Source organism: Microtus pennsylvanicus, chromosome 5 (assembly GCF_037038515.1).
Source record: "Microtus pennsylvanicus isolate mMicPen1 chromosome 5, mMicPen1.hap1, whole genome shotgun sequence".
NCBI classification, from domain to species: domain Eukaryota; kingdom Metazoa; phylum Chordata; class Mammalia; order Rodentia; family Cricetidae; genus Microtus; species Microtus pennsylvanicus.
This window is the reverse complement of record NC_134583.1, coordinates 105,125,173-105,152,244: the sequence shown is the minus strand read 5'-3', so window position 1 is coordinate 105,152,244 and position 27,072 is coordinate 105,125,173. Positions and strand designations below refer to the sequence as shown.

The 27,072-nt window shown below is 44.5% G+C and overlaps 1 protein-coding gene across 1 annotated transcript in view; it reads left to right on the top strand.

Moving 5' to 3' along the window:
• Pgm5 (phosphoglucomutase 5) overlaps positions 1–27,072 on the top strand; it is a 152,838-nt gene that overhangs the window by 80,435 nt on the left and 45,331 nt on the right. The window contains exon 7 of the mRNA XM_075973744.1: positions 13,709–13,824. Coding sequence (XP_075829859.1) covers positions 13,709–13,824 — 116 coding nt within the window. The remainder of the gene's footprint in view (positions 1–13,708; positions 13,825–27,072) is intronic.

The following is a 27,072-nucleotide window of genomic DNA, read 5'->3' as shown; positions in this document are numbered from 1 at the left end:
AAGCTGACTTGTGGGTACTGGGGACTTGAATTTGGTTCTTTTTCTTATACAGAAAGCATTTATACTCACTGGAAAATCCTCCTACCTCATGAGACTGGCTGCCTTTTGTTCTAACTGTTTTGAACTTTTCTAGAAATGTGGTCAGTATGTCAGCAGTAGGCTGAGGTTCTGGGGATGCTTGCACATGGGTCTAGTATTCCTAATGGGGCATCTTTAATCTCACTGGATGTTAGCAGAGACTGAGCGGACTGTGGAATGCAATGATCAGAAGTAAGTTTCTGAAGCAAGTATAATGTATGGTATTGCAGACTGTGGTGGGGACAGGACACAGCCTTGTCCTTCCAGCTTGGCACAGAGGTGATAGCCTGAGGTTCTGAGGAGAGTCACACCCTTCTCTGTTGCCCCACATATGACTACCCACCTGTGCACATGCTTACATACACCAGGGCCACTTATTTATTTCTCGTTGCCATAGTTAGTCTCTTGCCTCAGGCTTTTGCTATCCATACGCCTGTAAGTGACCTAAATAAATCCCACTATGAGCTCCAAAATGAAGAAAACTGCAACTCTCCCATGATTAGCTGCCTAACTGAATATGTGAAAAATGCAACATGTCACTTTATTATTAAATTTAGGACTCGAGAGCTCATTATAACACTTGAGAATAATTTATAGGCTGTGTTTTCTCATTCTGAAAGGATTCTTGAGTGTGCACAAGGGATGAGAGATCATTGCCAAAAGTTAATTAGATGAGTGACTTGGAGGTTCATTATTTCAAATGCAGAATTGCAGAAATCCTTTCAAGATGCTTGTGGAGCAAAAAGTAAAGATTTGTATGTGAAATGTGGATTTGTTTTAATGTTTGACATGAAATGGGGTGGGGCTTCTCTCTCTCTCTCTCTCTCTCTCTCTCTCTCTCTCTCTCTCCCTCTCTCTCTCTCTCTCTCTCACACACACACACACACACACACACACACACACACACACTTAAAGACATATTCACAGAGTTTCCCATAATGCAATGCTATTGAACCAGCCACAGGGTTGCAGGAAAATGAAATGCTTTAGCCTTAATGGTTTTGAAGATAGCAAAATACATTTAGGGATACCTTCAGCGATGTGACCGTCTTGGGAGTGTATGATCCCCTTTCTACTTCAAATATGTCCTGAAGGGACTGAAAGGTCATATGTACTCTGCCTGAACTCGGGTGAGCCAGTGAAGAGCTGCGGCATGCAGGGCGGTCAGATGCACCCTTTAGAAGGGCACCACAGAGTGAAGAGGCAGTCACAGGGAGAGCCCCCTGCATTTGCTTGCTAACTATTGTGAAGTTTTAGCAGACAATTTTCATGTGTTCTGGTCTAAGGAACTCAGTGCAATCCACTTGGATAGTTGGAAATGAGGTCTGGAAGAAAGATGCTCTTCATCCTTCACTATATTGCATGCCTGAGATGTAGGGAGGACCACTTCGTTGCTGAGGTTTCAGTATGTGTGGTCAGTTGACCTCCCTGCTTTGGGCCTGTGGTGGCCACAGTGCATCATGGTTGCGGTGCATAGTGGAGGTGTCCCGGTCCCTTTGTGGTAGTTGGAAAGCAAGATTGGGGGACCTGGGCTGGGGGAGGAGAAGGAGAGTCCAAGGTCTGAATACTCCCTAGTAACCTAACTTTTTTCTCCCAGGCCCCAACTCTTAAAGACTCCACCACTTCTCAGTAGGGTTTGGGCTGCAGACCAAGCCTTCAGTGCAGAGGCCTGCTGGGCACCAATATTGAAGCTGTAACAGAGGCGTTTGAAGGAAGGCACTGTGTAGGCCCTAGCTCTGGCCTGCTGGGGTACTGCCCTGTTCTCTCATTTCCATCTCTCCTCTAGGTGTGGGATCTTGTCTCGAAGGGAACTATTCATCCCTGGACATAGTTGCTCTCACAGTCAGAGGCCTGCTGTTTCTACATGCTTTTTCACCTGCAGGCTGGCTTGCCTCCTGGCAGTAAGTCCTTGAAGTAAAGTCTCTCTGCTCTTGCCCTGTTCTGGAGTTTTCCCTAAGCTCCCAAGGGGCTCCACCTGGAATGAAACCTCACCAATACAAACTCTCCCACGAGGTCCCCAGAGAGGAACCATGGGACAGTGGATGGCCTACTTATTTTCCTGGGAGCATCTGCTTCTCCCATTAATGTCAGGAACTCTGTATTCTTGCCAGCCTATTTTGGTTTCTGTCCCTTAGCGACAGCTAGGCCCACAGAGAGGATCTTTCTCAGTTGTAGCTGGCACAGTCGCCCTGTCTGTGAGCAGCTGCTTTGCCAACCTCCTTCCTCACCCTACCCCCAACTCCCTAGGGATTTCAACTCAGGGCTAGACTGATCAGGTCACTCATACTAGAGAGCCTTGCCGTCGCATGTGTTGGCCATGGGTATCCCCACTGGCTTGGCCGAGGGTAGACTCTCCTATTGTCTGTTTTCTCTGCTGAGCTCAGAGTATTTTACAAGTCAGGATTAAAGTGGGTAGGCTTGCTACTCCCTGGAATTCTCTTCAACCTTTTCTTCTAAGCCTCTTTGGAAAAAGCAAATTGCTCACGATCTGATCTCTGAGGTGAATGAATAGAATTTGACATGTTCTTTCTTCTTGGTTCTGGCAAGTGTTCAGCGGAAGTAAAAACCTTTGGACCACATCTGTGAATATCCATAGAACGGGGCCTCTGGACCACACTGGTGTCATCTTTATAGAACGGGGCCTCTGGACCACACTGGTGTCATCTTTATAGAACGGGGCCTCTGGACCACACCGGTGTCATCTTTATAGAACGGGGCCTCTGGACCACACCGGTGTCATCTTTATAGAACGGGGCCTCTGGACCACACCGGTGTCATAGCCACAGAACGGGGCCTCTGGACCACACTGGTGTCATCTTTATAGAACGGGGCCTCTGGACCACACTGGTGTCATCTTTATAGAACGGGGCCTCTGGACCACACTGGTGTCATCTTTATAGAACGGGGCCTCTGGACCACACTGGTGTCATCTCCATATAACGGGGCCTCTGGACCACACCGGTGTCATCTTTATAGAACGGGGCCTCTGGACCACACTGGTGTCATCTTTATAGAACGGGGCCTCTGGACCACACTGGTGTCATCTTTATAGAACGGGGCCTCTGGACCACACTGGTGTCATCTCCATATAACGGGGCCTCTGGACCACACTGGTGTCATCTTTATAGAACGGGGCCTCTGGACCACACCGGTGTCATAGCCACAGAACGGGGCCTCTGGACCACACTGGTGTCATCTTTATAGAACGGGGCCTCTGGACCACACTGGTGTCATCTTTATAGAACGGGGCCTCTGGACCACACCGGTGTCATCTCCATTCAACAGGTAGCTGCTTCATTCATTTGAGCCAGTGGTTTCCAACCTGTGCCAAACAAAACTGTCAATCCCAGAGGTCTGTGAGAAGGATGTGCTCTTCCTCTAAGCGGTTCAGTGAGATGAGTAGTCCTTGCTCTATACAGGGAGAAAGGCTTCAGCAGGCTTCTGGGCTGTTTCACACTGAACTACAGTTCTGGCTTTGGTAAACCGACAGACACACTGCACATGAAAACAGTGTGATTGTGAACATTTTCAGCTGAATTTTGTGCTCTTTGAGAGAGTTGTCCACCATGGCTTATATCTACTGTCGACTTCTAGTCTCGTTCTGTGTATCTCTTCACGCTTGTCTTTTAAGGAGTTCTGGCAGAAGAGAGAGTGGTCAGGCATCTATATCTCTCCTGAAAGGTTTCCATGAGCTGGCAGCATGCCTTCCGGAAGGTCCTGGCCTGTGCCAGGCAGAACCTTTGGATTCCAGTTATAGCTATTTGGGTGAGAGGATCTAGCTTATCTGGTACCTGCCCAGGGGGGATGGGCTCTCCACTGTGCTTTTCCTCACCTTGCCTGTGTGGGCAGTTCCTGTACAACTCCTAATATCTCAAATGGAGTGTCTCCTCTCTTCCTGATGGGACCTTCATCAAGACACAGCATAAACGACACGTACAAGAATCTGAAGCTGCAGGATTGAAGGAGGCCCCATCAGAAAGGCAGATTTCTACGTTAGGGGAAAGAGTCTGGGGTCAGAAGTGGCAGAGAGGGCGGCAGAGGAGCTCTTCACTCTATCTAAAGGTCCCAGAATCCAGGACTTCCCAGGAATCCCTCCACTCAGTCACCGACCACTTGTCGTTCTGTTTCACAGGTAGAAAAGTTGAGTTTACGGAGTACAAATGTCCTAGCCAAGTTCATAAAACCAGGAAGAGGTGGAGTTGGAAGAGGACTGGGGTCCTGCCTATCCTCGCCAAGGCGTTTGGACGTGGCTGAGCATGAGTTGCTTGCTTGCTCTTTTTGCCCACGCCACGGTCCTTTCCTTTTTAGTGTCTAGCTTTATTTCTCACAAAAAGTTGTTGGCTTTTCCATCTGTTGCTTTCCTTATCATGCTGACTCGTAAAACAAAGTCTTTTTAAAGATAATATTAGAGCAGAACTAATGTGGGCTGACCTTTCCTGATCCTTGCTGGCGAAACTGAGTCCAGTCCCAAGAGACAGAAGAAACCATGAAAGGTAGGCACAGCCTCAAACAGTCCCTTGATGGACGTTTATTTTCCCAGAGTCCACGTGGAGATGGTGGCCTGGTAACTTGGTCTGGCTTCAAGAGAAACACTGACTTGAGCCACCTGATAGGACACAGGTCAGAGTCATGTGGTAGAGAAAATATTCAGGTAGGAAGTATTGTTTAGTCCTCGGCCTTCCAAACTTGGCATGGCAGCTGCTTCTCACTCCCAGAGGGACCTGCTGGGACCCTGAAGGTTTGGGGCCCTGAAGTTCGGCATATGGCCCTGCTCAGGGAACCAACTCATAAAAATTGGAGCATTTGGGCCCTAAAGCATTTTGGGTCTTCGTGTATAAGGAGCAGGACTCCGACAGAGAGCTGAACATGAGCCCAGTTTGGGACCGGATACAGACATGGTGCGTTTCTTTCATGAAGTCATTGGTCTGATGGACAGGAGGAAAGGAGGGAACTGCTTGATTCTAGTACAGTACACAGGAAAAACAAAAACAAAAAGCCTTTTGATTTAAAGTAGGAAGAGGCTTGTGTTCCATCCATGCAAGTGAAAGGCACGAGGACTCTCAGGAAACACCCAGGCTAACTAGCTACAGCTGGCCACATCTAGCATGCTTGGACCTGCCTTCCGACCAGAGAGACACAGCCACGGGACAGGTAAATCTTAAGTTCCCGTGTGGCTGTGGTGGCACTGGGAGGTCCTGGCTGCTAAACGGAGCCAGAGGATGTTGGATCTCTTTCTGTAGTTCTTCTTCTTCTTCTTCTTCTTCTTCTTCTTCTTCTTCTTCTTCTTCTTCTTCTTCTTCTTCTTCTTCTTCTTCTTCTTCTTCTTTTAATAATTCTTCAGAGTTGCAAATATCTGAAACTCTTTACTAGAGAGTTAGAGCTCTATCCTGCTAGGCTCTGCTAGGGCTGTTGAGGAGAGGCAGTAATTGGAAGATAAAAGTCTGTAGTGAGGCTAAGAAACAGACGGTGCAATTTCTTCTCTGAACTCTCTTGCCCTGTGAACTTGAGTGCCCCTGGATCACACCATCTATGAGCTCTGGCATGAGTAAAATGTCGAGTTCCTGTTTGATGGGTAGTAAGGTTGCCTGGGACTTGGCTTTGTTTCTCTCGCAGGATAGTGCTGGAATAGACACACGCCTTTAAGTTTCTCTGGAGAGTTACCTAGTGGTGGGCTTGCTGGAGGATAGAACATGATCAATTCTAGTAAAAACTCTCCTCAAATAACTGTATACTCCTGCTGACAGTGTCTGGAGTCTGTTTTCCTCCCTCCCCTCTTCTCTCTCCACTCTTCTCTCTCTCTCTCTCTCTCTCTCTCTCTCTCTCTCTCTCTCTCTCTCTCTCCTTAGCTTTCTTTCTCCTCTCATCTCCATCCCCTCCATCCCCCTCTCCCCACCCCTCAATTTTGCTATTTTCTTCATGGGTATAAAATGTTATCTGACCACTGTCCTACGATTTACTGTATGCTTTCATATCGGCCAGTCAGTCTTTTTCCTGTGAACTGTAGGGGTTGTTTCAGCTGTTCTTACTGATTTACAGGATTTTACTGAGGTTGCTGAACCCTTCAATGAGCATTGCAAGTATTTTTCTAAACCTCCAGCTTCCCCTCTTTTCAGGTACCTTCAGCAGAAATGGAAATATTTTGTAATTTTTAAAGCAACTATATCTGTCACAGACTTTCTCCGCGTTCCCTAAAAGTCTTTCTGTAGTCATCCACGGGCGTCAACTGTAGATGCTGTTCTGTCAAACGAGGCATCACATGGATGGGTTTAGGTAAGAGGCGGGTTCATAGCACATGGGGGACAGACATTCAGGTCTCTGTGGCCCCACTGAAGCTGAGCCTAGTAAGAACCGTGAGAATCAGGCGCAGATGTTTGCTTTGGGAAAACTGAACAGCCGTGACATTTCAGTGACTGCTGCCTCCCAGGACCACTGTGTCCTCAGATTGGCGGCACAGCCTTATACAGATGCTAATTTTCTCTGGTCTCTGTTCTTTCCTTAGAGGCAGCACCTGTGTACAGTCTCTTTGTGTTCATCTTACCCAGCGCCTAGGTGTCTCTGTTCTCTCTAACCCCCCCCCCCTACAATGTCAGCTCCATAGATCTCCAGGGTACCATTTAGGCAAAGATGCTAAAAGACTCCAGAAGAGGAGAAAAGCGACTTTTCTACAAACCTGGGAGGTTTCATTGTACTGAAATATTTTTTCTCCTGGGTGGGGGCTGTCTTGTCAGTTCTCAATACTTTTGGACTCTAGAAGCAAATGAACTGGTTCTAAGTCTCCCGAAGGCATTAAATATGCTTTTTGTTTGTTTGTTTGCTTGCTTGTTGTTGTTTTGTTGTTCGAGACAGGGTTTCTCTGTGTAACAGTACTAGCTGTCCTGGAACTCTCTTTGTAGACCAGGCTGGCCTCGAACTCACAGAGATCCACCTGCCTCTGCCTCCTGCGTGCTGGGATTAAAGGGGTGTCCAGGATCGCCCGGCTCTCAACATGCTTTTTAATAGCTTCAATCAGAAGTCCCTGCAAATCAGAAAATAAAGCAAAATGAAACCAAATAAGATGATACATTTTTTTTTCTGTATTCTTAGAATACAGAAGTCTGAAGGACCCAGGACAACTGTCTCGTGGCCACCCCTTGCTTGGTTGGAGAACTCAGAGTTTAAGTTTGCTTGATTTCAGCTCCTGGACAGTTTTTTAAATTGTTATTTGAAGATAATCAGAGCCAGGTGGTTATACCAAAGTGCTCTGGCACTGGGCTGCGAATATCAACCTGGTGGCCCGCACAGAGGCTGCTTGCTCTCTTCATAGTCAAGGTGGCTTCAGGTCTGCAGACTTATTTCCTTGGCTCTCTGGTCAGCTTTCTGTAGCCAAGATTATTTTTCTCTTTCAAGCTAAGTCAGGATCTTCAGAAATCTGCGTGCCTTATGTTGTCAGACACTTGACAATGTGACAGGGAAGGGTCCTCTACTTTCTCCCGCGGCACAGACGTGAAATGAATATGCAGAAGTGTGAAGGCATCAAAGGCTCCTGGGCTGGGAATTCTCCTGCGCTTTATAGTTGGCTGACACCTACAAGTCGGAGGAACAAGAGACTCACGGTTATCTTAATCTTTGCCTTTTAAATATTCTCAGGCGATAAGCCTGTTTCCTTTGGGCTCACTGAAGATCCCGTACTGAGAAGGGAGATAATGTTGTATCTCGGGAGGCCTTTCTACAGCTGCGAGAGGATTTTCTTTCCATTTGTGGGCCCTGCCTCATCTGATCCTTACAGCCCATCTGAGAAGACAAGCAGAAAGGTGCCGTTTCACATGTGGGGTTTGAGGTTTAGACAATGCTGAGAAGGGATGGGCCCCAGGTCACACAACACTGCTCAAGTTTATATATGCATGACAAACAAAACAAAACAAAACAAAACAAAACAAAACAAAAAAGCAGTCATGCTAGTGTGGCGCTCAACATTTTGTGTCTGTTTTAACTGCGAGTGTAGGTCGTTCCATCCAAACAAAAACGGTTTAAGAATAGACTTACGATTACTATGAGAAGACTTGGGAGTGTAGCTCAGTGCTGGAGCTCTTGCCTGCTGCATGCAAGGTCCTGAATTTAAGCTTTATCACTGGAAGAAGAAAGAAGGAAAGTCGGGGGAGACCGCTATTAGGGAGCCAGCTTTAGATGAACTCCACCTCATTCATATTTATGATCTGGGCAGGCTTCATTTAAAGGGGATTTTAAAGTACAAGCTCATATCAGCCTTTTATTAGAGAGCATCCCCAGACAGCGGAGCCAGACATCAAAGGGCCCTGTGAGCGAACACAAACCTGTAAAGATGCTGGAGAGCTAACCTGAAGACCGCTCCTTGTCTGCTGGACATTACCAACACATGGGGGCTCACTTCTTTTTTAGGAGTATGAAAATCCAGCTAATTCAAACATGCATTTATTCTTAAAGACTCCAGAGGAATTTTTCATACAAATAAACTTTTAAAAATAGTTAAATAGTTGTAACCCCCCCCAGCCCACCCCCATAGTACCTTACTCTTTGAAGTCAGGATGGTTCCAAATTCCTGGTCCTCCTATTTCATACTCCTGAGCGCTGTGCCACCAGGCCTAGCTTTAAAATAAACGATTAATATAAAATAAACTATTAATATTAATGACGCATAATGTGCCTGTAAAAAAGGTTCAGTGCATAAGAGTACATAGCCTAAGCGATTTTCACATAATAAACACGCACATGCAGCAGCCACTGCTATGAAGAAGTAAGCCTGCCTCATCACTGTTCTCCATCCATCTCCAGATAACCAGCACCCTGATTTCTGCCTCCAGTGATTTCCCTCTCCTAGTTTGCACCGTGTCTGAATGGAATTCTGCAATATCCCTCTGTCTGGCTTCTTTGCTTACGTTATTTTACATTGTGCCGGTTTGCTCATTTTTGCTGTCCTGTGGTATGGCACTGTACTGTCTTGAATAAATATACTGTAGTCAGTATGACTCTGTATTCTTCCGTGCTGAGATTCCATATCTTCTCCAGCATTGGTAGTTCCGTTCTTTTCCTACAGGATTGTGGGCAGCGGGATACTTCACTGTGGTTTTAGCATCCGGTTCCAAGTATTTTTCAGATGCTAATTGGTCCTTTGGGTATTATCTTGTATAAAGTGTGTGCTTGCTACATTTTGCTTTTTCTTTCTTTGTGGAATTTTAATTTTTAAAAGTGATTCATAGGAATTTAAAATATGGAAAGCCCGTGAGAATGTCATTGGGTCTGTGGAATGTGCAGGTATCTTCTCCCAGACTGGAGGGTGAGGGCTTTTAAAGGAGGGCCGAGGATTCAGGACACAGAATGTAAAAAGAGACATTTGGATATAGGCAAAGGGACCCAGATCTTGTCATCTTTAAGTATGTTAAAACTTTCTTGCTGTAGGCTTTATACAATCAACTTGATGTGCCGGAAAAACTTAGATCCCTTCCAGAATTCATGTTGAAAGTTAATCCCCTCCAGAGCCCAGATGCTGAAATGGTGAAAGGATTTAAAAGGGGGGGGAGGTGCTTTGAAGAGATGATGAGGTCAGTAGGGTTCCTTCCTTCCTTGTTAATGAGTTCATAGTTCTTATGAAAGATGCTTCATGGAGCAGGTGGCAAGGTTGCTCTTCCATAGTTTGCTTTGTGAGGACATAGCAAGAAGTCCCTCACTAGGCCAAATATGGGCACTGCACTCTGGGACATCCCCAGCCTCCAGAACTCTAAGAAATAACTTTCTGTTCTCTATAAATCACGCAGTCTCAGGCATTTTGTTCTCAGCATGACAAAATGTACCTAGACAGACTTTCCGATGGCAGATCATTTAAGATAGATTTAGACAGAAATTGGAAACAGAGGCCTAATCTGAGTTAAATGAATGGCACAGAAGGACTCACGGTATACAGCAATAACAGAAGGCAGGCAGGGGCATCTTTGGGAAACAGAGAAGAGCTTTAAGAGTGCAGAATACAAGGGGGAGTGAGGAAGAAGCTCTTGCAAAATGAGACTAAGACCTTGCCCAACTAGGAGCCCCTTTTGTGGAGGTCTGCAAGCCTCAGCTGAGGAGAGGGCTTAATGCAAATGTTCCGTTAGCCACCAGGGCTTATTCTTCCTGGCAAGGAGGGTTGCAGCCTCCACGGCCCTCCTCTCTCCTTCCTTGGCAGAGCTTGCCATTTGCTCCTGGCATAGGGTGGCAGGGCTGGGGGAGCGGCTGCTTCACTTTCAGCTTTTGTATTAGGGGACTGTAGCCACGGGAGGCTTCCTGCCAGCAGGAGGTCTAACTCATAGAGTCTGCTGAGTGCTGTGCTTGGGATGACTCCCAAGTTCAGGGTAGGAGCGGGGAATTCCTTTCCGACCCCAGGGCACAATCAGTTTATACACACAGGGTCCTGGAATTTAATTACCCATCTTATCTCAGCTCGCATAGCTGCAACTGCGGCTCATGGTTATAAAAGTATCTGGTTCTTTACGATCCAGCCGGCAGTCACAGCCTGGTGCCCTCCAGACAGTGATTAATTGGTGAGGGTGGGACCTGGGGAAATCCTTTCTCCTCCCTTCAGTTCTGCCAAGTTGGCTTTGAACTCACAAGAGTATTTCGGACAAAGATTATGTGTGCTCCCGCCCGCTCCCCGCTCTCTCTCATCGGCACCTTTTCCCTGTGAGTTTACCACTCTCGTGAGTTTACGTCTGTTCGGTTAACCATGACCCATGTTTTCCTATCTGCTCCACTGGGCTTCGGTGTGATTTATTCTTCCTTCAGCTCTTGACGATGAAATTAGCAGCTCGGAACACTCTCCTTTGTTCTAAAGTTTGTGGAAAGGCTCTTCCATTGTTCTTCCCAGGGTATAAGTGCAATTGTATATTTTTCTTAAGATGTCAAAAAGGAGATAAGCTAAAACCTTTGAGATGAATGAACGTCTAAGCATCTAAGTATTACAACACCACACACATTCCTTTGTCTACTCCACTCATTCAGGGTGGTGCCTCACAAAATCGTTTATTTAATGACGTCTATGCATCCTTGTTAGTAAGCTTTTCATTATCAAGACGAAATACCAGAGAAAGTAATTGGAAATGAGGAAATATTTATTTTAGGTCATAGTTACAAGTTTTGGTTCAAGTTAACTAGAGCTATTGTTTTAGGCCTGAGGTGAGGAAGAATATCATGGTTGCAGGAATATATGGCAGTGGTTACACACCTTATGGTGGCCAGGACACAAAGTAATGATATGGTCCCCAAGGGCGTGGCCCAAGTGACCTATGATTCCATCTAGGATTCATATTGCGTAGTTCTGCTCGCTCTGAGCAGTCTACTCAAACTGTGAATCTGTCAGTGCTTTGAACCGTTAGGTCACAACCCTTATGACATCATCATCTTTGGAAACACCCCCACAAGTTACCCAAAGACATGCTTCATTAATTTTCTAGGTGTCTCTTAACTTAATCAAATAAACAACTAAGATTAACCTTCTTGATATCATAAGTTATTTGTCTATTCTCCCAGAATTTATATTGTTTCAGTTATTGTAAATGGTTATTGATCAGTCTTGTCCAATTTCATCCTATACTCTGTTGAGTAATATCACACCCTAGGCTCTCCAGGAAATGGTTCTAAAAGAAATTTGCCTTTAGGGAGTTGATTCCTTTCTGCTTTAAAGATCAAATTTGCCTCCCTGATCAGCACTCTGTCAGTCAAGTTTCCGTGACTGTAACAAAAATGCCTGTGGCAGTCAACATAGAAAGAAGAGATGTTTGTTCTGGTTTAGAGGTTTATTCCATAGCCACTGGACCATGTTGCCTTTGGCCCTAGGGTGACGCTGATGCAGCTACATTAATGGGAGCCCATGTTTCAGGAAACTGATCTCCTCATGAGAAGTCAGAAAAAGAAAGAAGGTGAGACCAACATCGTGCAGTCCTTTTGAGGGAGGGCGTGTCTCCAATTCCCTAAACCCCCCACTGAGTGTTACTAAAGGGTTTTCATAATCTTTAATAGTGCTAAGCTGAGGACCAGGCTTTAACATGTGGGCAATTAGGAAATATGCCATATCAAGTTCTAGGAAAGGGACAGTGAAGACAATCAGTATTATTCTTTTTTAAAAAATGCTCCAAGATCCCCGGTGGCAGTAGGCAGCAGAAATGCTGTAGGTCCCAAATGGTGGTAGCGGGCCATGTGGTGGCAGGCAGTGGGCTCTGGGAGCAGCCAGTCCCAGGCAGAAATGGCTGCCGGTCCCAGAGCAGTGGTGGTGGGCCATGTGGCAGCAGGCAGTGGGCCCCAGGCAGAGATGGCTGCTGGTCCCTGAGCAATGGTTGGTTCCAGGCAGGGAGACACATGACGGGCGGGCAGAAGACAGAAACATGGATAGACAGGACATGCAGGGTGAGGTTGAATGTTTATTCAGGGGGTTATGGAGGAGAAAGGGTAAAGGGGGGGACAGAGAGAGGGGGGGGAGAGAGAGAGAGAGAGAGAGAGAAGAGGAGAAAGAGACAGAGAAGGGGGGAAGCAGAGAAGTGGGGAGAGAGGCAGAAGCGAGGCTGCCTCTCTGAGAGGAAGATGGAAAAAGAACGAGCTCAGGCCGGAAGCTGAAGATCAGCCTGGGTGTGGCTTGTCTCTTAAAGAGACAGGAAAGCACAACAATCAGACAGACAGACACCTGACTACTGAAAACTCATAAAAGGCCTGAGCCAGCACATGAGGAGCCCTGGAACTGAAATAGCTTCAGAGTTGTACTAAAATGAGGAGGAATGGCAGGCCTTTGACGATTCCACATGGATCAGTCGCTAACTGGGTTGACGTAGCAGCGACTCTCTGACTTTGAGACATCGATTTTAAAAGATTTGTTTATTTGCTTGTTTATTTATTTATTTATTGAAGGTATGAATGCTCTGTCTGCACGCATGCTTACATTCCAGAAGAGGTCATCAGGTCCCATTATAGAAGGCTGTAAGCTACTATGTGGTTGCTGGGAATGAACACAGGACCTCTGGAAGAGCAGCCAGTGCTCTTAACCACTGAGCCGTCTCTCCAGCCTGAGTGGAGACATCTCTTATTGAAAGAGAGCCATATTTGTGATCTGGAAGCCACCAGCATTCTTAGAATGAATGAAGATTCCAGTCATAAAATATCGTGTGTGTGTGTGTGTGTGTGTGTGTGTGTGTGTGTGTGTGTGTGTTATAGGCTGAATTCACCAGGAGCAGTAAATACATACAGAGTGTCCACTACATATCATTTCTAGAGGTGAATTCCTGTTTCATAAGGTTTAGCCAGATTCATAGAGTAGTTATTGTCAACAATACTCCTAAGTGTTTGTGGTCAAATGCCATCTTAATTTAGATTCTCGTATCTTAAGCAGACTCTTAGCAAAATGACAAAGAGAATTTATTGGAGCACTGATACTAAAATCATTCATCCATTTATTCAGTATATATTGTATTATAGAGAAAGTAGAGTTGAGAACACTGAAGGATGCTGCTCATTTTGTACCTTCCAACTGTTAACAACTACTCAAATTGTTCTGAAGTGTACTTATGGAACAAATAGATCATAAGACTTCCTACGGAGCTGAGAAAATAAAGGAAACCAGGCATGTGAATTGATGGTTGCCTCAAATTGCGTTTTTTTTCAGAGTTGCTAAATCAATGAAGGTCCCTGTGTATGAGACCCCTGCTGGATGGAGATTCTTCTCGAACCTGATGGACTCTGGACGATGCTCTCTGTGTGGAGAAGAGAGCTTTGGCACTGGTAGGCTGGGTGGGGCTATGTGTTAGCTGCAGTTCTGCAAACCCATTGGAGACTTGTAAATCTTTCTGTGCATCAAAGGCTGGGGAAGAATTACTTAGAGACCAAAGAAACAAACAAAACCAACCAAACAAAACTCAGAGAAACCCATTAGGATGTGTATATGGACACATTCATCACTTTGGATATCACTAAAAAAAAGTTCCTTTTTTAAAAAAAAGAAGTTCTGTTATGAGAATTTAAAAGTAAGTGTAGCAGAATATTATATTAATCATACCTCCCAATTTCCAGTATTATTAACTCATGGTCAGTCCAGTCTCTCTCTCTCTGCCTCTTTTTTTTTTTTTTTGAGACTGTTTCTTTGGGTAACCCTGTAGATCAGACTGGCCTCAAACTCACAAAGATCTGCCTGCCTTTGCCTCTTGAGAGCTGGAATTAAAGGCGTACACCACCACTGCCCAGCCATGGTCAGTCTTTTTATCATTATTTGATAATAATTGTACTTTGTAGTACTGAAGACTGATCTTTGCTCTTTTCATTTGCTAGACAAGTGCTCTGTCACTACTAAACTATACCTTTTAAATTTGGAGTTAGGGCCTTACTACACAAACTAGCTTTGAACATGAGATCTTGGCTCCCAGAATAGATTACAGGTGAGCTTCATTGTGTTGTTTTGTTTGTTTGTTTTTAGACAAGGTCTTTCTGTGTATCTGAAGCTAGTTTAGAATTCACTATATAAATCAGGCTGGCCTCAAATTTGAACTTTTTATCTTCCTGCCTTTGCCTCCTGAATGTGTGGCAAGTGCTCCCATGCCCCTCCTTCCCTGTTTTGGTAAATTAATCATCAACATGGCTTTCTCTACTCTCGCCACAAAGTTACCTTTCGTTATGAAGTAACCTCCTGCCCCCCCCCAATATCTCCATCAGATTGCCTGAAGGCAAATATCTGGGCATTTTCTTGATTTAATGACTGACATAAGAGGGTCTAGCCAACAAGAGGTGGTTTCATTCCTGGAAACGTAGTCCTGGCTTGTTAAGAAAGTAGGCCTGGCAAGCCATGGGGAGCAAGCTAGTGAGCACCCTTAGCAGCATTCCTCCAGAGCATCTACTGCAGTTCCTGCCCCCGGCTTCCTGCCTTGAGCCCCCGCCTTGACTTCACTCATGGTGGACTATAAGCTGTAAAAGGAAATAAACTTTTCTCCCCAGTTGCTTTTTCTCATGGTCTCTATCAAAGTAACAGAAACCTAAGACATGTGTCAACAGGGATCATCTAAACTTAAGCACAAAATGAAAAGAATAAACCAAATTAGGTGAGTGCACATGAAATCTTCAAGTCAACATCTTTGGTCATGGGGGGTCTAACAGTGTATCTGGAGTTGCATAAGAAAAAGAGACTGTGAAGGATAAATGTTTGAAAAGGTAGTGATTATTTTCCAAAATTAACTACAAATATAGACTCAGAAACATGAGAGTTAAAAAGCAAGAGTTCAGAGTTTGCCTAAGGGCTGGCATTTGCTACCTCTGAACACAGGGCCGGGTAGAGGAGAGAGTATCAAAAAATAGAACTGGAAATATCATGAGAAGGGCGTTTCTGATGCCTATTGCCTTAGATATTGAGTCCCAAGGAGACGCAGCTTAGACTCTCAGCTAGCTGGGCAGTGGGAACGCCACGCCCCCACATGTGGGAAGTGAGCCTGCAGGTGCTTTCAGCAAGTTTTGCTTTGGGCTTGTGATGCTGACTGCAACACAAAGGATGGACTGGATAGGGATTTAAAAAACTTACACTTTGGGAGTTGTCTGTCATTTTCCTTTCAAAGAACACAAGAGATTTTTTTTTCTCATGTCAAGGGCTTTAAAATTGTTGCATCCTCTGCCATTTTTCCGGGTTAAAATGTTAGCCTACTTTGATAGATGGAATCTCTGAGCCCAAGGAAGAGTGAAATGGCTTTCCCAGGGTGCCAGAGCCTGGAAGAAGTCTGCATTTTTGTTAAATCCAGCAGAACTAAAACAGTTCTCTGTCTCTTCGGTGTAGACTGCTTCTACCGTGCTTGTCAATCTTCCCGTGAAAATAATGACTTCTTCTGCCTCTGAAGGAGCTGAAAGTTTGTGCAGTGCCTGCAGAAGCATGGCGCTGAATCTAAAAAAGAGAAATGGCTTCCTTCAGCTTTTGTATCAGGCTTCCATAATACCAGGTTTTTGGAAGGCTCTGAGCTGGCTGTATCAGAATCACAGGGAAGCTTGGTTTTATATATATATGTTTCTGTCCTATACCAACCTCAAATTCCTGAGAGTGATTCAAAATTGTGCCATAGGTCTTTGCTTTTTAAAGAAGAATGTTTAAGTAGTTCTGGTGCACATTCAAGGAATAAGGATGAGGTATCGGTGTTTTTGCTTTGCATCAGGACCAGGAGAGTGTGTCTGAGTTTCCACAGTGAGGTGAATTAAGCAGTCAGTACAAGGACACAGACACAGGCTTGTGACTCACATCCAAGGCTCTTGTTTGACACTGAAGCCAACCACGTGGCTTCTATGTCTCTCATTTCCAACTTATAGATATTGGTTCATCCTAAGAGCTATCTGTCTATGTTAAAACATGGCTTTCAGAATCAACAGCTAAGCATATGAAGAGCAATGGAGAGATGATAGAGTCAGAGAAGCTTCTAAAGTGTACTTCAGCTTTCGAAAGTAGCGGCTTTTGCCAGATTCCCTGGGGCATGGAAGTGAGTACCAACCAAGAATGTCCAATGCAGTGCCAAGAAAGCTTGGAAATAAGACTTGACCTCAGCTCAAGGATGCCAAGACATTGCCCAGGGGTTAGATCCACAAGGAGCAAGATATATCCTGAATAGAAATGTCCCTGCTGACGTCTCTGGTTCACAGGATGTGCCAAAGTAGCAGGCTGGTAGACTGATCTGTGTTCAGGCTTCTCTTGTGTGAGAAGATCCAGGCTCCAGACAGTAGGCACCACATTCATTGCTATATCAAAGAAACTGGATAATAGAGACCAAGTCATCACCAAGTGTTAGGACCAGGTGTCCACCATGTCCCAGGAAGGATCTAGAAAGCTGTTTCACTGGGGGTGAGACATTTTGCACATACTCAGTCAAACAGAGGATTATTCATCTAAGTGGCATTTGGACTTCTTCTTCCAATTTTAAAGGAATCTGGACTTATTCCAAACACAAAGAGAATGTACTAATATACTAAAATAAGGATTTTTTTTAAAAAAGCCAAAACTTGGGACTTTTTTTTTTCACTGTTGAGTGTTCCTCTGTTCTTTCATCATTAGCATCGGTTTTCTAAGAGGCCATGTTGTTTTCAGAGCATCTGGGTTGTCCTAACCCAGAGTTTCTGAGTTCGCCGCAGCACAGGCAATGCTGAAGAATTGCCGTCTATGTGGAAGATCTTCAGGCTTGACCTCCAGCTTTAGTTGCATAGCAACAAAGGCCCTCATACCTGCCAAAGAAAACCTGCAGTTCCACAATGTTGATCATTTCTAAGCAAGAATGCTACGTTGAATTTTCTAGAATAATAGTCTTGTTTGTTTGTTTAAGTGAGTCAAGGCATTCCTAAGTTATTTATACATCCACTTCTTTATGGAAATTTGGAATTACATACAGAACTCCTGACAATAATACCCCGATCAAATTGTCTCACCAGATTTTTGCCCTGTGTATTCCTGAGTACAGCGCCATGTTCTTGAATCAGTAATTTTCATGTCTTGGATTTTAGCATAACAGAAAGAGGCTTGTGGTTTACCTTGCCACAGAGAGTCTTCAGCACCTTTCTGATTGTCTTAGGTCTGCTGGATTTCTCTGTTTGTCTTGTGGGCACTGTAAATAGCTGAGGATAGGGGCCGTGTCTGTCTTCTTCAGACCTCATTCTTTGATATAGAGTAGTCTCGAGAAAATGCTTCCAGGACCCATGGAAGAGCCAAAAGATGGAGGGAAAGAGGGAAGGCAAGGAGAGGCAATTTCAACTTTTGCCATTTCTTTCTCTCATCCATAATTGTATTTTTATCATTCTTAAGGTCTGGGAATATGGATATCTTAACATTTTGGAGGATTTACAGGAACAATTTAAATGCACACACAAACCATACGAAGACAGCCCAGTTGCAAGAGGTTGTAGTAAAGAATGATAACAAGAAAATTACAAAAAATTATAAAACTAAGTTTTGATTTCTTTTGGTTGTCTTATCATTACCAGCACAAATTCATAGCTAATAAAACCCTTCGAGAAAGATCTCCCCTTCCAAAACCCAAACTAATGGTCAGATTGTAAAGTACTGGCAGTTTGTGCCACTAACTTGTCCCTTTCCCATGTGGGTGCTGACGCTCACTTGGATGTGACCAGCTTGACAGGGCCTGGCTCCAGCCTTTGTACTTCAGGCCTTGATGTCACTAAATCTCAGAGTCTTTAGCACAGTCATTCTGTGATCCGCTCTTTCGTCCTTTGCATTGTTGACTTATTCTCCAGTTCCTTTCCACAAGGAAATTTTATTTCCCAGAGTAGTTGTCCAGTTCGTAGAGCACTCAGGTCATTCTCTTTGTTTCTACTCTCACTACCTATGAGCTACATACATCCTACCTCAAGACCGGGTTCCCAAGAGCGCCAAGGCACAGATATTGAGTAGGCTTAGGTCTTCCACATTCGTCCAACTATTTTATGTTTCTCCAAGTCCCATAAAGGAAAGCTTATGTCTGCTTCCTTCCAAGGGGTCTTAACTTCACATTTGTCTGGTTTCAATTCTGCCCCGTCAGCAGGAGAAAGAAAGAGGCCACTGTATCTCCAAGTTTCAGATGATCAAGTAGAGTGACTTTTTTTTTTTTCTCTGTGGCCAGTGCTTCTAAACTTGGCTAGATGGCAGAAGGGGTGAGCCGTTGCGATGACAGCATTATCAGGGCTGGGAGAATGGTTTCTCTGCAGGCCTGTTAGGAATGGGCTGTGTGCCATTCAATCTAGCGTAGGCAGAGTGTAGAGGCCCTGTGATTGACATCTCCAAGAGCCTCCTGGTGAAGTTAGAAAGCTGAAACTCTGGAGTCTCTGCAAGCCATCACCCGCTGTGTTGGGGTCCAAACTCCCATTGGAGTGTGAGGAATGTCTCCATCACATGATCCCCTTCCATGGGGTTTTCATGGGATGTGTTCCATTGACTGCTTAGTGAATCCCGCATGCTGCTGAAAAAAAAATGGCAAGAATTGCTGTGTAAATGGAACCATGGGATTGGTGCCTTTGAGCTACCTCCACATTTTCCAGGGCTTTCTGGGACCCAGAGCCTAGGAGAGCATGGCCAGTGGGCCACAGGCTTAAGACTTCCAAATAGAAGGAGCATTGCTTTGCACAGTGTCTATCAAAGGGCTTTTAAAAAAGGTTTCTTGCCCTTTGGGATTTAGATGCAATCCCTAAAATTGTGCTTTGAGCCTCCCTAATGGATTTTTGGGAGATTACTTGTCACCAAGAGACCTTACTGAGGAGGGAGTGCAATAACTGAGTGTAAGGTCTTGAGCCTGAAAGCCACTGGGGAGATTCCTGGTTTAGTATATGACTTGTTGGGAACAATTCTTAGGGAGTTCCGTTGTTCCGATGAGCCTTGTTAACGCAGGAATAATGTGGGCTATATAAGTTCACCAATCTCTGTTCCTGTGAGAGGAATACATCCACTGCTGGCCATGAAACTGCTAGCATGCTCCAGTCTCTGTTCTGGAGAGTCAATTGAATGAGTAAATAAAATAATGCTAATATAGGTTACTCATAGAAGCCTCGTAAGCAATAGACACAATGCCTAGCACTCTCCCCCACCACGTCCCATGCTTTATTCTCCCCCCTGAAATGAAGAAGGGATCATAAATAGCTCCTGTTTTATAGATGAAGTCACTGTGGTTTAGGGAGGCTCAAGTCACTGGCTAAAGGCACCTTGACCAAGCAAGGATTCAAACTCATTCTTGCTGGTTCTCCAACACCTGCTGCTGCCCTTTCCCCAAGGTCCTTGTGACTCTTTTGTATGGGGATGGAATCAATTCCACTTAACTTGTAGGATGGTGTCCTGTAACTGGCCCGGCACCAGGACTTGGCAGAGCTAGCTCTGGTCTTGACACCCCTACTCTCCAGTTCTGTTGGCTCTGATGGACAGCTCTGCTTCTCTGCTCCTCCACCTTCTCACCTGTGAGATGGATCTGCTCAGGCAGATGACCTGTGGAGTTTCCCTCAGTGTAGTAAGTGGGCTCTCTCTGCCCAGCCTCCCTTTTAGGAGGGAGTCAGAGACTCATGCTGTCCTTCATATCTTTTGGGAGCCAGGACAGGAATCCAGTGAAGAGGAGGTTTAGATGCAAGCCCTTCCCCTGGAGAGTTTGCAAAGCAGTGCTGAAAGGACGGTGAGCCTGGTCATGTTGGACCTCTTTATAGCAATGGATTTTTCACGTGCTTCATCTATTACAACTCTGACTTATAAGATTCATGAAGCCTACAGTGCAGAGGCCATGAAGGCAGTGGTTGCTGCCACATGCCCTTTCTGACCTCCCAGCAGACTCTGGCCCTATTCCGAGCAGGTCACCTTTCCTCTCCTACTGATGAGCATCTGTGCATTTCAGAAAGTGTATTTTCTAGAACAGAAAGGAGACTTTTTTTCAGTGAGCCTTCCTTTCTGCCGGCTGTGAGAGGGTTGAATGTAATTGGTTCAAGAAATGGACGAAACAACTTGTGCCCTGATTCTTTAGCACATTTTGGAGTCTATTCGGAAAAATATTGATCCCTGGTTTTACTTCATGGTCCTGCTGTGTAAAGAAAATAAATCCCTATGTTGGGCAGATGACCTGAAGATGGAGAGAACTTTGCAGTTGAATGAGAATTAGAAGTGAGCGGTTAGGAGCTCCTGAGATGTGGAGCATGGAAAGAGAGAGTCACAAGTCCATTCCCCAGATCCTTAGATGGATGGCCTCAGCTCTTGCCACATGGTCACTTCCCTACTTTCTTCTGGGACTGCTGTCATCACCGTAGGGTGCCAGTAGTCAGGAAGTCCATAGGTTTTCAGAGTCAAGCTGTGCAGATTCAAATCTTCTTTCTGTTACTTAATAACTGTGCGACCTCATATGGATGACGTCTTGACTCTGTTCCCTTGTCTGTAAGAAAGGGTTGTCCAATTGTGAACCTTAGAAAAGAAATGTATAAACTAGCTGAGCATGGGGCCTGGTGCCTCACTGTTATCATAGAGGGGAATAATTTACTCTGCTAGGATTTCTGCTTTCATAGCCAGCGAGATGTTTACATATATAGTGTGGGCGTATATGCCATGTGTCACTTCAGGTTCCAGGGAATGTACTATGCAGAGGCACATGCTAAATGTGCACGTTTCCTTACTTACCCAGCACCTCTTTGGACAAGTGGTCCATTCTATCGGATGGCCACTGCTCTGCTTTGCCGGGGACTTCGAAGCTTCTTAGGAGATGGGACTTCTCACGCCCAACCTGGGAAAGTCCTGGAATGAATTGGTCACTCCAAATCTGGCCAAGTTCTCACTTTTCCCCATACAAAGGACAGAAAGAAACCGTAAGACTGGAGTGAGGATCACCCGCATGACAAGGGCAGTGGTGTCTCTTGAACTGGAAAGCAGTAGCTATTATCTTTGTCTCAACTTAGAGCAAAAGGAGGCAGACAGGGACCCCTAGGCCAGCATGAGACTGCACTTCCTTTCCAAGGAGCCTCTCCCAGCCCTGGCCACCTGTGACACTCACTCAGGGAGCTATTTGAAAGGATTCCCAATATCTGATGTGACCTGCCCTATGGGGTTCTGAACATGGATGTTTTTATAAAGTTCTCCGGTGATGTTAATTTGACATCCAGGCTTGAGAACTGCTGACTTGGGGCTAGAGTTCAGTTACAGTCTTGACAGCCCTGCCATGTTAGATGTGAGTCCAGGATGCCCTGGATGTCCTAGCTGTACCAGGCGTGGGTGCAGGATGCCCTGGATTGTAGGGGGAGACTGCTCTTTCATTTCCCAGCCACCCAGACCCGAATAATCACACAGAAACTATATTAATTACAACACTATTTGATCTATTAGCTCATATTTATTATTAAATAACTCTTACATCTTAAGTAAACCCAATTCTATTAATCTGTGAATTGCCACAAGGCTGTGGCTTACTGGGTAAGGTTCTGTTCTGGTGTCTTCGTCCTCCGGTAGCTACATGGCGTCTCCTTGACTCTACCTATTCTCTCTCTATATCTCTTCCAGCCTGGCTATATTCTGCCCTGGAATAGCTCAAGTCAACTTTATTCATTAAGTAATAAGAGCAACACATATACAGAAGGACATCCCACATCTTTTCCGCTTTTATGTCTAAATAAAAAGGAAGGTTTTAACTTTAACATAGTAAAATTACATATACAAAACTTATCAAGCAAGAATTATAGTTATAATATTTAGTCAATTTACATTTGACAAATTAAGGAAAATACTCTATTATCTAGCCTATCTTTGTGAGTCGAAAGTTTTATATCTAATTTTTCCTTTATCATAGCTAAGGAAAACTGTAACTGTATGTCTTCAACTCTTCAAAGACCCCAGAAGGATATAATATTACCTAAGTAAACAGGAAGTACATTGTAAGCAACTTCCAAAACTCTAGAATTGACAGAGACATCTCATTGCCCGGACAGTCACCCAGAGTTCTTCTGTAATGTTGGGGCATCCATCTTTAGCCTACAGGCCCATAGTATCTGGCAGATTTTTCCATGAAGCAGGAAATTTGAAAAACTGTTTCACCTATATTGGCAGTTTGTCAGTCACTTTCTTCTACGTCTTGCCGAGTGTCTGGCAGTTTCTTCTGTGAAGCAGGAATCCTGAAGGACCATTCCATCTTTTGGAAAGTTCAGCAGTCATTTTTCTGTGGGCCTGCATGTCCAGTTCATACAGCATACCATCAAGCAGTCTAGGCAAGAGCAGTTTCTTGCCCAAATGGCTAGCCTTGTCACACTGAAGACAAATTCCATGAGTTTCTTCAATGCCCATCAATGCCCTCTCTGAAGTAATTGGTGCTGCCTCACTGTCAAGAAAAGTCTAAGTTCTTAAAATATTTTCAATGCCTTAGTCTTTGGGTCTTTGAAAGATCTAAAGAATACCTGTCCTACATCTAATTAACATGACTACAAGTTTGACTATTAAAGATGACTATCTATTAATCCATAATCTTTAATTATACATTACATTTTAAATGAGCTGCACAAAAACAAGAGCAGAAATATACATACACAATGTAACAAATCGACCTTTAATTTGTATCAATCTATACCAATGTTCACCTCCTCTGCAAGTTATGCTCACTGCCCCAGCTCCAGGGACCCAGTGTGTTCATGTTGCCATTAAGCAATTTGTAACAGGCTGCTCACAGACCCCATCTAAATGTGGGACCCCCGAAAGATCTGGAGTTATTGCTCCCAGCATGAACAAGGAAGCTGTCTCTTAAAGAAGCCTTGAAGTCTTTGGTGCTAATGCTGAGTCAGGAAGCTTTTTCTTAAAGGAATCACACCTCTGCTTGCCTCTAGCAAACAGAGCCCACCCGAGAAAATGCTGCTACCAAGAAGCCATGTTTGACTCTGTTCTTTTGTGTCTAGAATTCCTTCTCAAGCTCTCTCAGATTTTATGTGGATGTAGTTGCTTCAGGTGGGTGCCATTATGTAAACAGTGATAGAACATGAGCCTCTTAATCTCAGGATCATGGGTTCATACCTCACATTGGGCGCCACTGGACTTCCTAGCTGTGCATGGTTTGAGTGCTGGATGCCCCTTGCTATGCCAGTGTGAGTAATGATGCCCTGGATCTCCTAGCTGTGCCAAGTGTGAGTACAGGATGCACTGGATCTCCTAGCTGTACCACATGCAGAATGTCATGGATTTCCCAACTGACAGATTTAGTTTTCATGAGGTTTAGCTGTGTTGATTTGACCTGGTAGCAGTGTGTGTGTGCATGTGTGTGTGATTTTTTTATTGATTTGCTCACTTAAAGAAAGTCCTTCTACTTTTCCTTTATTGCCATCTTTCTTTTTTTTTTCTATCTATTATCTCCTCTGGGGAGAACAATACATGCATTGGTAACTGCTGACTCTAAGGAACTGATGATGATGATGGTGGTGGTGGTGGTGATGGTGGTGGTGATGGTGATGGTGGTGGTGATGGTGATGGTGGTGTGTGTGTGTGCATGTATGATGTGACGGGCATTATGTGGATGTCAAAGAACAACTTTTGGGCATTGGTTCTCCCCTTCCTCTGTGAGTTCTAGGGATCATGTTTAGGTCACTAGGCTTGTGTGGTAGATACTTAAACCCACGGAGACATCACACAGGCCCAAGGAATGTGGTTTTAAAGCTTGCAAATGTTCCAGGTCTGATTTGAGTGGAGAGGGATCAGTGATATTTCTGACAAGAAAATAGATCCTTTTTGTGCTGCCTTTGCTGAAGTTTGGCAGTAAAGAACTGTGGCCCATTCAGGCACGTGGGTTCTGGCTTGATGGCTGTAGTACAGGCTGGGCAGATGACGGTGAGGTGGCCTTGGGATAGGCTGGCTTGGATTGAGGAAGCAAAGCTGAGTCGTACTTCTAGATATTTGAAATTGGGGATAAATTCTCCTTGCTTCATCCCAACTGAATGGCAGACTTTGGCTGTATGGACAGTCAGAAACTAGAGGAACCAAGTTTCAAAAATTATATTGGTTTTACTCATTACCCAAAGGGGAGCCCCACCCCCACCCCAGCCCAAACCACGAAAAGGCAGGAAGGACATGAACAAGCATATTACAGAGTGAAAAAAGTCCACCTCCAAAATCTGCATACTGGCTGAATCTAATCATGCAACATTCTGGAACACACATGTTTCACATCTAGATATCTATGTACCACTGACAAATTTAAAAGTTGAAGTTTTCTTTTGAAAGTAAAATGTACATGTTTATTGCAGAAATAAAACAAGAGGCAGAGAAGAAAAACAACCAGAGCTCTGACATTTCAGACTTATATAACCATTGTTAGTGGTTCAGTTATCTGCCCATATGTGTTCATGCATTTCCCACAAGAATACCCTTGATATTACCTTTGTTAAACTGTTTCCATTTGTTAAAATTGCATGAACATCATTCTATGTTACTGAAGATTCTTGTTTAATATTTTTGTCTATACAAGACATTTCCCTTCGGCTTTTTCAAAATTACTCTGTGGTTCAACAACGATTAGTTATTTTTCCAAGTTTTCCCTGTAAGTTATTTCTGAGTGAAGATCTGTAAGAGTCAAGGCTAAGAAAGAGAGCAGCAGAGTCCAAAAGTCCTTAGCATGTAAAGGCTTTTGATCATTGCCATCTAACTGCTGGACCAAAACTGCCCTCATCCACATCGGTGCTTTACTCTTGCTGGAAAAGTTCCCTTTTAAGTCAGCCCTGGCTGGTGTGGCAGCCTCCAAATGCTGTACCACTCTGACCACAGTGAGACTGGACGTGTGTCCAGATGTTCGCTGGCCATTGTTATGTTCCTCTTGACAGTTGCTAGTTTGGGATGTGGCTTATAATGCACGGGCCTCAAAAAATAAAAAGGGTTACTTGTGCCTTTCCCACGACTGACTCTTAGGGTTCCCCTCTTATTGAAAACATGTTACAGTATTCAGTTTAATTATTTATGTCATATAGCTCTATCTATCTCTTTCTATGTATCTATCATCTGTCTGTCTGTCTGTCTGTCATCTAGTGTGTGTGTGTGTGTGTGTGTGTGTGTGTGTACGTACATTTCCCCCTGTTGATAGTAGGCTTTTAGAAAACCACTTGCTTCTCTGTGTGTTCACATTCCTTACATAATTTACCTGGCACTGCTAGGACATTGGAGTTCGTGACCTTAAGGATGCGTTAAAGGACTGCACCTCACCAAGTGCTGTGAGCCTCCAATGGCGACATCTAAGCAACTGCAGCATCCTTTCTTGTCTCCCTCACTTCCTCAGTGGACTAGAGAGCACAGCTAACTGCACTTGATCATCGCCCCTTAAGATTCTTGGCAAATGCTACCCCTGTTGGCAAAGATGTCCAGGCCAGTTCACAATTTACTACATGTTATCTGTAGATGACCAGGGTGGGTTTTTATCCATCTCAAAGAACTCTGTGTCTCCATGCCACTAAATTCTGACATCTTTCTTAAGGACTTAACAGCATCTAATGGTTCTCTCTCTGGTAATGTGATCCAGCTGGAGATCCAAGGTATGCAAAGCCCTTGTTTTAGACAAAGGCGTATTTTTCTCCAGCCAGTAAGTAAAAGTGACTTTTTTTTCAGCTATAAAAGGACAAGAGGGGTTGAGATGATTGTACTGGGCAGGGTTTCCTAGGCTTGTTATTTTGGCAGCGGGCCATATTGCTATGCCTGAGTCTTCCAAATTTCTTCCATTTCTTGTAGCAGCATGAAGAGCTCACTGGCTGGGACAAGTCTCTTTACGGTGTGATGATTAATGCCCAGGGTCTTCTTAACCTGGAGCCAGCCACAGAGGGACATCCAACAGTGTCATTGGCAGACCATCGATCAGCGTGTGCTAAGAACTAAAGACGCATTTCTTTTTCCTATTGATTTAAGTGACTTTGCTGCCCTCTCTGGCTAACATGTTTTTCTCCCCTAGAGAAAATATTTAACATTCAGTATTGTAGGTCGAACAACAATGGTAAACAGTCTGAAGTTTCAGCTTCAGTCTTCACAGATGTTTGACGTAGCTCAAAACAGTTTGTCTATTTACAAGGTTTTAAGAGCTCCGAGACATGAATCTGCTTTGCTGATTTTCTGTGTCTATTTCATCACCTTAAAAGCAAGTGTGAGCGTGTCCATTCTGGCCGCCTGATTGCAGTAGGAAATGGTCCACTTCTGGTCCCAGTCTCATTTCCTAAGATGTTGCCATTGCTAGAGTCAGAAGAAGAAGAAAGAGGCTCTTGTCAGTAACAGAATGATTTGTTTTAAAACAAGTTTTGTGGCATCAGCGTTGTTGGCAACTTATGAGAATGACCCTAAGTCACAAGCCTCTGTGACATCTTAGTCCCTTCTAAACGCTTATGGCTATTTAGTTGATGAATCCCAGGAGACGCCATAGGTAGGGGCTGTTACTATTCTTGTAGTACAAACAAGTATAGCAAGCAGAAGTAGGTGGCTAAGACAGGATCTGAACATGAAAAATTGGTCTCTAGAATGTGCCTCCCTTTGCTGCCTTTTAAAAGACATGGCCTTCCGGGCGATGGTGGCGCATG